This window comes from Centruroides sculpturatus, unplaced genomic scaffold (assembly GCF_000671375.1).
Source record: "Centruroides sculpturatus isolate CEXI.00-Female unplaced genomic scaffold, Cexi_2.0 scaffold76, whole genome shotgun sequence".
Classification (NCBI taxonomy): domain Eukaryota; kingdom Metazoa; phylum Arthropoda; class Arachnida; order Scorpiones; family Buthidae; genus Centruroides; species Centruroides sculpturatus.
Genome location: NW_019384451.1, coordinates 865,062 through 876,314, shown reverse-complemented (window position 1 = coordinate 876,314; position 11,253 = coordinate 865,062). Strand labels below are relative to the sequence as shown.

The window sequence follows — 11,253 nt, the reverse complement described above, 5'->3', positions numbered from 1 at the left end:
AAAAAAATTTAACTTAAATTATTTCTTTTATCAATACATATCATAAGGTATAATGTAACCTATTCAAAACTATCTGTTTTATTTAAAGTTTAAACTTTAAATATATAAAACAAATAAAAATTTAATATTCAAACTTTAAAACCCTTAAACTGTAATACAAAAACATGAGAATTTCACCATTTTCAGGGCTCTTAAATGTTACCTCCAACTCTGAAAATTCTTTCACTTTCAATGGAAGATGCTGGGGACTTAGATATTTCGTACCTATTTTGCTCAAATTAGGAAAAAATTCTTTTGAACTTCTCCACCCAAAAAATGGGTCGCTATGTCTTTGTATAAGAGGTAAATGTAAATATTTTTCTAATTCTTGATCGAAACGTTTGTTCACTTGTTTCGTTTTTTCTTCCTTTTTAAAAACATGCTCTTATTCATTCTTTTGTTCACCAGAAGCTAATTCATCAAATAAATTAGAAAAACTCGGAGATTATCCTCCATCTTGATCATCTCCAGAAGTAGAAGCTTCAGAATTTAATTCTTCTTGAGATTTTGAATTATCATCATCATCTAAGCTATCGATGGTCCATCTTTTTATTTTCTCTACCATCTTTTTTTTTTGAAATCTAATTTTGAATCTTGGATCTAATAAGGATGACAACCATAAAGACTTGTTTTCTATATATGCTGAAAATCTTTTTATATTGAATTTTCTAGTCCTTCTATTGTGGTATTAATGCCACTAAAGGAACTACTGCTCTTTACTTTTGATAATAAGAATAATTTCAGAGTCTCTATTGTGTGAATTATTGAAGATGAGGTGGTTTCTTGGTTGCTGGTTTCCACAGTAATTTCTTCGAATGGTTTTAAAAGTAGAACAATTTTTTCAAGAGACCACTGATATGTGCTCAACGTGGGAATTTTATTATGTATAGCATATCTGCACAAGGGCTTTTTGCTGTTCCAAGTTTCTTTGCAACAGGTAGTATGTAGAATTCTAGCAAGTTAATTTCTTGAATTAATTTGTGTTTCTGCAAACCTAACTTGTCTCGCAAATCTTCCAATTTGCATACAGCTACAGCAGTATAATTAAAATGCGTGACAATATTTCTATTAATTGTGATTATAATTGTCACATCTTGTTGAAAAATTATGCATTCGTTTAGTGTCAGCTGCAGTGTATGTGTAAAGCATGATAATACCTGTAAGTTGCAATTCCTGATTCCAGCTACCATATTTGCTCCGGAATCTCTCAGTATTAAGAATATCTTATGACTTTTGTCAACTTATACCATTCAAGAACTATGTTTATCTGTTCACTGATTTGTGTAGCTATGTGGGAACCTTCAAAGGAAACAATTCGCAAAACAGCTCTTGCTGAAAATCATCCTTCAACTAGCGGAATTGTTACATTTAAAAAAAGAAAATTATTTGTAGTTGCTGTCCAATTATCAGCAGTTAAAGAAATACTATATATTTTGAATCATCAATAGCTTTCTGAATTTTTTACTGAACTTTTCGAAATATATCACGGATGTTATTTTCAGATATACATTTTCTGCTGGGAATATTGTAATTAGAAACAAGTTTTTTAGTAATCTTTGAAATCCTAAATCTGATACAACAAAGTATGGCTGTATATCTATGCTTATCATTTATCCAATCAAATAATGAACTTCTTTGAATTGTTGATATTCCATAATTTTTTCTTCTCTATTAATTGAGTTAAGGTAGCTTGTCTTTGGATATGAGTTTCCGTTGTTACTGATGAACATCCAGCTTCTTTCGTTTCGGAACTTTCTCTTTTCATCTTTTAAGTTTATTTTTAAAAATTTTCATAATGACATTTTTCCAAATGATTTATTGTTTTTGGTGGCGAAAGTTTTAGCATCTTTTCAATCTCTCGAAATAACTTGCACTTGCAAAGACTGGCATAAATTGCACNATTAATTCTTAAACCATTTTTGAAGAATTAATAAAACTCAGACAGTTTCCTTGTTAGTATTCCTGCAAGGTACCATATATCTTATAGTAAAATGGTAAAACATACTTTGTATACAGTACATTGTCTTGAATAAAATTTTGCACTAAAAATTTGGTATCCTATAACAAGTATAATAAGCAAAATGATTACATCTAAATTGAAATATGTATGGAAGTGGAGGATCAGATGGAGGTCTGGATAGCATAGCTGGTGGGTTCAAGTTTCACTCTGAGCCAATTCTTTTCTTCTAAAATATTCTACATTTAATAAGAGATGGTGCCTATTGCCTATCTCTGGTGCCAAATTACATAGTATTTAATTATTAGTAGTAGCAGTAGAGTAGCCAGAAAAGTCAGCAGTCATTTGGCTTATTACAACAAACATTGTGCTTTAGATGTTGATATACACTTATTGTATACATATATAAAGTCATTGTCTCAAAATTTAAAATTACTGTAGATCTAATAACATATATTGAAAGAAATAATGATTCATTTATTTTTAGTGATGTCTTTAATTTTTATTTTATTTTAGTGGTTAAACAAAGAATGCAGATGTTCAATAGTCCTTATAAATCTGTCTGTGATTGTGTATATAATGTTTGGAGAACTGAAGGTATACGTGCCTTTTATCGAAGTTATTCCACTCAGTTAATGATGAATATTCCTTTTCAAAGTATACATTTTGTAACCTATGAATTTATTCAAGATTTGACTAATTATGAAAGAAAATACAACCCAAGAGCTCATGTGATATCTGGAGCTATTGCAGGTGCTTTTTCTGCAGCAATTACAACACCTTTGGACGTATGTAAAACGCTATTGAACACGCAAGAAAAACAAACATTATTTTTGACAAAACAGTCTCATATTAATGGATTTTTAAATGCAGTTGTGACAATTTATAAATTTCGAGGTTTTAAAGGCTATTTCCAGGGATTACCGGCTCGAGTTGTTTATCAAATGCCAGCTACCGCAATTTCTTGGTCTGTTTATGAATTCTTCAAATACTTTTTAAATAAAAATCATATAAAAGAACATTCGTTATCATCTGAATATGATCACATAACTAAAACAGCAACAGCTGACGAACTCCATACTAAACTAATATAAGGTAATTTTATAATTTTATCTTAGTTTTAAATTTATTTTTTATTCATCACTTCTTTTATGTATTGCTATAAACAATGTATAATATCTATTTGGAATTAATAGAATTAAATTATTATATTCAGATCTAGTTAAGTAGCTAATAATTTCAAAAGTTTTGGATGAATCCAACTAAAATTAACATATTTTACTATAAGATTAAATAACAATAATTTAAAAAAATAGGTTAATTGATGATTATCTCATTATAAATAGAAATTAATAACAATGTATTATTTGATTAAGATAACTATTCTCTAATTCAATTTGAGATTGTCTTAATCAGAAACAGTTCAATTACAAGATTGATGCCATTTTTCAGAAGACAGCTGATCAGGTGAGAATTTTTGAATAACAAATCAGAGATGTAACAATGTGAACTAAACATTTTCTCCAATTTTATATAACAAGAGAGTTCAACTCTTCCAAAATTCAATTAGAATTTTTACTGTGTATACTACCATAAAAGCAGTTTTATTTAAATAATAATAAGTGACAAAATGAAAATTTGTTTAATTGAATTGTATTATAAAAAACAATTGTTTAATTGAATAATTTCAGTGATTTTATTTTATATATTTTTTAAATCTAGGATGTAGTTATTTTTTTATTGAAATATAATGCAGGCCTTATATCAGGTTTAATTTTATGTATATGAATCAATTTGAATGGAACTAAATTTTAATGTTGCTTAGCCATCTGATATCAGATAAGTATATTGTCTTCTGTATGTAGCAAACTTAAATCATACTATTATTAGAACACTTATGTGCAGTGGAGTTTCGGATATGGAAATTTATTCGACTTGTGGAATAGAATTCGATAGTTTAAGCTTTCCGAACGATATTCCGACGGTTTTTTAAATTTCAGTATTGTTCGAAATATTCGATATTGAAATTTAAAAAACTGTCAGAATATTGTTCGGAAAGCTTAAACTATCGAATTCTATGTACCGCCTGATGATGGTAGTTTTACACTATTGAAAGTGCTAGCGGATAAAACCTTTCTCCACAAGTCGGATAAATTTCCGTATCTGGAACTCCACTCCTGTAACGCCACTGCCTGTAAGTGTTCTAATAATAGTATACGTCGGTGTGAAGTGCAAACTTATTATATTAAATCATACTTAAAAATATATCTGTCAATAAGAAACCATGTTACATCCAATTCGTTTTCAAAAAGTTTTTCAATAATTACACTTCAAATGATTTTTTAAATCTGTCAATTTGTTACTGTTATGTCTATATATATAGAATTGTCAAAAATAAAATAATGTCTGTGAACTTGGACTGCACATGGATTGTTTGAATCTATGTTATCTAATTGTTATATAGTAAAAATGAAAAATTCAAAAGGCAAACTGTTGAGGTGAACTGAATACAGTGACATTCTGTTAACCCAGCATCATTGGGACCAATATGGTGCCAGTTATTGAATATGCTGCCTTATGAAATGAAATAAATAATAAAAAAAAAAAATCTGTATTTTAATCCTCTAGACACAATTTTACATATCTTCGCATGTAAAACTGTACAAATCAGCCTTTTATGATTGCTTAACATGCTATTTCAATTTTTCCAAGTTATTCTTACTCTTGGTTTGAAACAAGAACATACTTTTATTGCATATAAATATGGACATATCATAGTATAATATATGAAAAGTAGAGTAGTTAATGTACTGTAGCTGTTTCCATTATTCCAACTGCACTAATGTCTTTGGAAAAGTCTAGAAAAATCATGCATGAGCTAACTAGTTTTACCTAACACTTACACAATGCAGTGACAATTTTCAAACACTAGGCAAATTTTTCTTCTTTTTATTCAGTTGGTCTAGTTTAGTGTTTAAAATTTGCCTAGTGTTTGAAAATTGTCACTGCATTGTGTCTGTGTCTGTGTAAGCAACAAAAGCAGCATCATGTCTTCTTGGTATTTTTATCTCTAGAAGGAGAACCCACACCTCTTTCCAAGAACTACACATTCTGAGTTCTTTTGCATGAAAATCTTATCTCTGAACCTACCCAATCACTGATAACCCAGCATTTTGAGCTTGTTGTTTGGGGTTAACAGAATTTCACTGTACGTTTAAAGTCTTTAGTAATGCATTTCATCTTAGCTGTCATTCTATCAGAAAGCAACAGCCTATTTTCATAATTAAATTAGAAAAGTGTTCTGCTTAATAATAATATTGGGTTGAATAGAATAGCTTTTGCATTTTTTTGGAAAAACCATTATATTCAGACTATACACAAAAAATGCTTAATTTGGGAAGCCAAATATTTTATCTAAAGAAACATTTTAGTTCTCACTGCAGGCATTTTATTAGTAATCTCTATTTCATTATTGAATATTGTTCATTCCAACATAATATGAGCTGATGATGATCTGCAGTGAAAATGAAAATATTTGGCTCCCAGAAATATGTAAGTCCGAGTTATGGCAAACAGTGGAAATTATATTCTCCCATCTGCATAACATTTTTTTTTTTTTTTTTTAACATTTTTTCAATCAAAATAAATTCAACACATAAATAACATTTTTAGATTTTTGTTTAGATGACAAGACTAGTGAACTGGCTGGATAATATAAATTTGTTTCTCAATTTGTGTGCTTTATCCTAATAAAAGACTTTTCTCTTCAGATAGATCAAGTAAACAAATGTCATCAAACTATTGACAGTAGATATCAGAATTTATGGTTAAATTAGATTCTAAACATTCCATTCATATCCCATAAACAGTTTTAAAAACTAATCAACACATGGTTGAGATATACTGTAAACTTGTTTGTTTACAGTATATTTCAATTTTTATGGGTGTCCTGCCAAGCCACAAGAATGTCATCAACATATCTAAGATATAAAAGCGGATATTTTATCGTAATAGGAAATTTAAACATCTTGAACTCTATGTTTCTCATGATCAACTCCGCCAAAACTGCTGAAATTGGTGAACCCATCGGGACTCCCTGTTGCTGTAGATATATTTGGCCCCTGAATTGAAAATAATTATTTTCGGAAATGAAAAGTAGAGCCTCACGTAATTCTAATACCTCCTGCGCTGTAAAGCCTTTCTTGATTAGCATCGCATTAGCTAGCATAACCGCCTCGAACTGCGGCACTGAGGGATAAAGGGCAACTACATCCAATTTGTAGTATGTATACTCACTTTGTGGAATGTGGTCCAGTACAGAGGATATGTGGGTCTTTGCTGCAACTGAGGAAGATGTAACCAAATGGGAGGGAGGCAGGAGCCCACTTAATAACTTGGCTAGGGCTATTTCGAGATGGAAGGCAGGGTGTGTTCTTTTATTAACTAATGGTCTTAGTGGCCAGCCCTCCTTATGTGTTTTAACCTCAAAAAAGAGTCTGGGACAAGCGACATTAGTTGGGGGATCAACTCGTCCGGGAAGAGCCGAAATGGTTGGAAGGGATATTATTTTTCTAACCTTTCTTAAGACAGTAGCAGTTGGATCAGCTTGTAAGGGTACTGCACAGGAATGGTTGAGAAAGTCGGTAGCCCTGTTTAGAAAATCTTTCTCTTTACATAACACAAACTTCTTCTCTTTATCCGAGATTAGAAGCCGTAGATTGTTTGCTTCTAAGTNTAAAACATCGCAATTAAATCCACAATATAGAGGCGTCTAGCGCATGCGCAGTATAAGCGCGTGCTTTTTATTTAAATATCTTTTTGTATTCTACCGTTGCTGGTATTCCAAAATGTTAGTTAAGATTGGAATGTTTTTTAAAAATTTTGTATTCAAAAAAAAGGTTCTTATACAGTATCTTCTAATGACCTGAAGAAGACGAAAGTGTGTATCGTCGAAAGCGCTCGTCAATTTAGTGACATACGTGTTTAATTTAACACTTATATCGCAAAAGTTTTTTGTAATAAATGATTAGCGTGCTGTCCATCACTATATTATAGATATTTTCCAAGATGAATTCTGGACAACGAATATCCTTTTTTGATATGCTAAATTATAAAAAGCAATGGTACAAGGTACACACACAGCTAGTGTTCCTGCTCAAGTGCAGGAGGTATGACGTAGCTCCAAAGTGTATTTCTATCAACTGGAAAGCCTTCCCAGCATGTCTTCGTGGTGCCTTACGGAATATGGAAAAGTCGCTACTTTCGAAACTCATAAAACTTAAACGTAAGTCTCTGGCGGAAGTAGAGCTCCAATTATATCTCGCCCATCTGAAGTTTACACAGACCTGTGATCCAGCCTCTCTATATCTCCAATTGAGAAAATTGCAAAGTATTGCAACTTCCTTTGCCGAGAAGGAGATCAACAAATCCAACAGGAAGTTAAAGTGGCTCCTAGGCTCATCAGGAAGGCAACGCAAATATCCGAACTCAACCCCATTCTACAATTATACAGGTGAGCAAGTGCCAATCCAGATCCTCAAAACTATACAAAGAGGACCCAAGTTTATTCCTCCCTAGAAGGAGAACCCACACCTCTTTCCAAGAACTACACATTCTGAGTTCTTTTGCATGAAAATCTTATCTCTGAACCTACCCAATCACTGNCAGGTGAGGCAGTTCCAATCCAGATCCTCAAAACTATACAAAGAGGACCCAAGTTTATTCCTCCACCAAGTGGTCCAAGCACATCGGACATGATCCCGGCGGCTCTAGCGGCGTTGAAGAATTGTCAAGCCTCAACCAAGTTCCCAAATATGGAACTCTCTGTTGTTTCAGCACTTACATCACAACCGCAATTCACGTGCACTAGAGGAAATTATGTCAACAGCCATAATGTAAGGTGCTACTTAGAAGCAAACAATTTGCGGCTTCTAATCTTGAATAAAGAGAAGAAGTTTGTATTATGTAAAGAGAAAGAGAAAGATTTTCTAAACAGGGCTACCGACTTTCTCAACCATTCCTGTGCAGTACTCCTACAAGCTGATCCAACTTCTACTGTCCTGAGAAAGGTTAGAAAAATAATATCCCTTCCAACCATTACTGTCCTGAGAAAGGTTAGAAAAATAATATCCCTTCCAACCATTTCAGCTCTTCCCGGACGAGTTGATCCCCCAACCAATGTAGCTTGTCCCAGACTCTTTTTTGAGGTTAAAACACATAAGGAGGGCTGGCCACTAAGACCATTAGTTAATAAAAGAACACACCCTGCCTTCCATCTCGAAATAGCCCTAGCCAAGTTATTAAGTGGGCTCCTGCCTCCCTCCCATTTGGTTACATCTTCCTCAGTTGCAGCAAAGACCCACATATCCTCTGTACTGGACCACATTCCACAAAGTGAGTATACATACTACAAATTGGATGTAGTTGCCCTTTATCCCTCAGTGCCGCAGTTCGAGGCGGTTATGCTAGCTAATGCGATGCTAATCAAGAAAGGCTTTACAGCGCAGGAGGTATTAGAATTACGTGAGGTTCTACTTTTCATTTCTGAAAATAATTATTTTCAATTCAGGGGCCAAATATATCTACAGCAACAGGGAGTCCCGATGGGTTCACCACTTTCAGCAGTTTTGGCGGAGTTGATCATGAGAAACATAGAGTTCAAGATGTTTAAATTTCCTATTACGATAAAATATCCGCTTTTATATCTTAGATATTTCAATTTAGGATAAATAGTCTATTATTGTAATCATTTTCACAAGCTTCTAACTCTGAACTCTGCTGTCCATCTGAGTTCATTCATTTTCAGCACAGATGATATTTCCTTCAGAAATATGGTTTCTTTTATAGTTTATCTTTTTCAAAGTAACTTATGGAATACACAACAAACCTTTTGGGTTTAGATGCTTTAGATTTTCCTCTTATTCAACCTAAGTTAATCATTTTATGCTGAAATTCTTTCTTGAATAAACTAGTAAAATAATGTTAACAGATAATGAATTAATTAACTTTAATAAATTAATAATTAAAAAATTTGCTTTATACAAATTTCCTTCAAACTAAGAAATGATTTTGGTGTATGTTATGTTACTATAATATATGTTGATTAAATTTCATATATTATACATTGACATTCTCATCTCATGTAAGTTTTATCATCATTACCTGTATTAATTAATTAATTCTTTTATTTTCAGATTTCTGGAGGAAAAAGATGCGTTTGTAATTGTTCATGGAGAAAGCTGTCTCTGAAAAATGCCATTATTGTTGATTAATTTTATGAAGACTTAATTTTTATCAGATTTATAAATTATTTTAAATATTCTCATCTAAATGTATTATTTTTAGGGATTAAACATATTTTGTATCCCATATATTTAAATATTTCATAGATACATAAATAAATAATGAAAAAAAGTTAGTATCTTATATTAAAAATTAAATTTAAACATGCAAGAAAAAAATTTTGGTAGTGACAAAATTTTTTTCTTGCAATCAATAAAAATCAACAAAATCAATAAAAATTATTTATTTTTATTGATGCACTAAAAATTTTTTAAACAGAAATTATTATTTTCTCAATTAATTTTAAATACTGTTTAGATAAATAATTTGTTAAAACTTGAATTTTTGCCAAATATTTGTTTATTAATTTTAAAATGGCAACTTAAACTCTCTCATTACACATTTATCTTTATTTTTTGTATGTTTTAAATAAGACTGCAAATAAATGTATTATCAATTTGTTGAAATCTGTAAGAAAAGGTTAAAATTACAAATGCGTTTAATTGAAAACAATCACAATCTACATTCCATCTTTATTAAAATATAAAAGTAACACCAATGTCTCATTCATATCTGTTTTTCTTTATTTTTTCCTGAAATTATTTCACGGGAAATTAAAATGTGTCTTAAAGAATGGACATTTGATAGCAAAACATATTTCCAATTATAGAAGATTGTGATGTTATTGAAAATCATATATTGTATACACTACAAGAATTTGTGTCTATAGAATAGTTTGTCATTGCTAAAATTTCCAGCAATCTGTGAAGACAAAGGCATATTCTTCTAAAATTATAGTTTACTATTCATTGACAGGACTTGGGATTCATAAGAGTAAATGGTGATGTTTAGAAAGACTGCTATTTTTTCAGCCTGTTTAGCTAAATACTGTATATTTTACATATGAATGTGAACAAAATTTAATAGAGATTCAAATAATGTTATTGCTAGTGCATTGTGACAATTTTCATATTGTTAATTACAAGAACAAGTATTTAATATTTCAAAAATAAATTTCTTTTATTCTGAATTGATTACAAAAGAAATCATCACTGTTTAATAATGAAAAATATTTAATAGTTTTGCTTGTTTTTTTCAAATTATTTTACTATAATATCTAGCAATAACAGCTTAAATTTGTAATATATTTACATAAACTTTTACATGAAATTTGTAGAAACAAAATAATATTGGTTAATATTTACAACTAAAAACATTCTTAAATAAAATCCAAAAATTTGATTTATAAATATAAAATTTCGAATAAGATCTTTTTGTGAGATTTTAATTTGTAATTGATCTTACTTAAACCAAAATAAATTTTTCATGTCTAAATAATGGTAAACAACTTTGTTAATTTTTGTGATTTTTTAATAAATTTGTTATTTGTTGTTTAAAAAAATGCTGAGTGCCTTTATGGTAACAGATAAATTTTGATGCAAAAAAAATAATAATAATGTTGTTGCATATATAATTGTTAATTTCTGATAATTTTAAATAAATTTTATTTAAATGATTTTAATTTATTTTTGTCTTACTATACAATTGTTGCAGTTATAGCAACTACATTTTAATCTTCATCTTAATCAGAAAATATTTTACTACATGAACTTATACCAAGACAATATATTACCTTTTTATATAACATTTTACCTTTCCTCTTACCTAAAATTTATTGGGAATATATACATGAGCTATCTCCCAAGATATGCTGTAAATTGAAAAGTTAGAATAAATTTTAATTTAAAATGTTATCTAGATATTTTCATATTTTTTACTCAAAATAGTTCAACAAACATCCAAAATTAAGAATACTTCCTGCTCTATAAAGATCAAGTCAAAATAAACAAATAAAATAGTTTAAAGAGAAATGAATCATTAGAAATACTCAAAAATTGTCAGCATTAAATAGTACAGTAAGACCCCACTTAACGCTGATCCAATATAACGCGTTCTGCTTGAAGTCTAAAAAAAGC

General features: G+C 30.2%; 2 protein-coding genes and 1 pseudogene across 2 annotated transcripts in view; 2 read left to right on the top strand and 1 right to left on the bottom strand.

Moving 5' to 3' along the window:
• Positions 1–1,229, bottom strand: part of LOC111620553 (EARP-interacting protein homolog) — a 28,708-nt gene extending 27,479 nt beyond the window's left edge. Inside the window, exon 1 of the mRNA XM_023362485.1 lies at positions 1,197–1,229. Within this exon, the coding sequence (XP_023218253.1) occupies positions 1,197–1,229 (33 nt within the window). The remainder of the gene's footprint in view (positions 1–1,196) is intronic.
• Positions 1,230–2,394: 1,165 nt separating this feature from the next.
• LOC111620563 lies at positions 2,395–9,377 on the top strand (annotated as a pseudogene).
• On the top strand, positions 6,739–8,666 carry LOC111620552. Its single transcript, XM_023362484.1, has 5 exons — positions 6,739–7,515; positions 7,671–8,064; positions 8,110–8,389; positions 8,438–8,505; positions 8,565–8,666. The coding sequence occupies exons 1-5, from the start codon at positions 7,064–7,066 to the stop codon at positions 8,664–8,666; spliced, it is 1,296 nt and encodes a 431-aa protein (XP_023218252.1). The 5' UTR covers positions 6,739–7,063.
• Positions 9,378–11,253: the final 1,876 nt, after the last annotated feature.

Excerpts from the sequence above, each read along its gene's own strand:
- LOC111620552 (XM_023362484.1), top strand. The coding sequence starts at position 7,064 with ATGAATTCTGGACAACGAATATCCTTTTTTGATATGCTAAATTATAAA. Across the intron at positions 8,065-8,109 it reads CTTCTACTGTCCTGAGAAAG|GTTAGAAAAATAATATCCCT; the intron begins GTTAGAAAAATA and ends GTCCTGAGAAAG. Across the intron at positions 8,390-8,437 it reads ACTGGACCACATTCCACAAA|TGCCGCAGTTCGAGGCGGTT; the intron begins GTGAGTATACAT and ends TTTATCCCTCAG.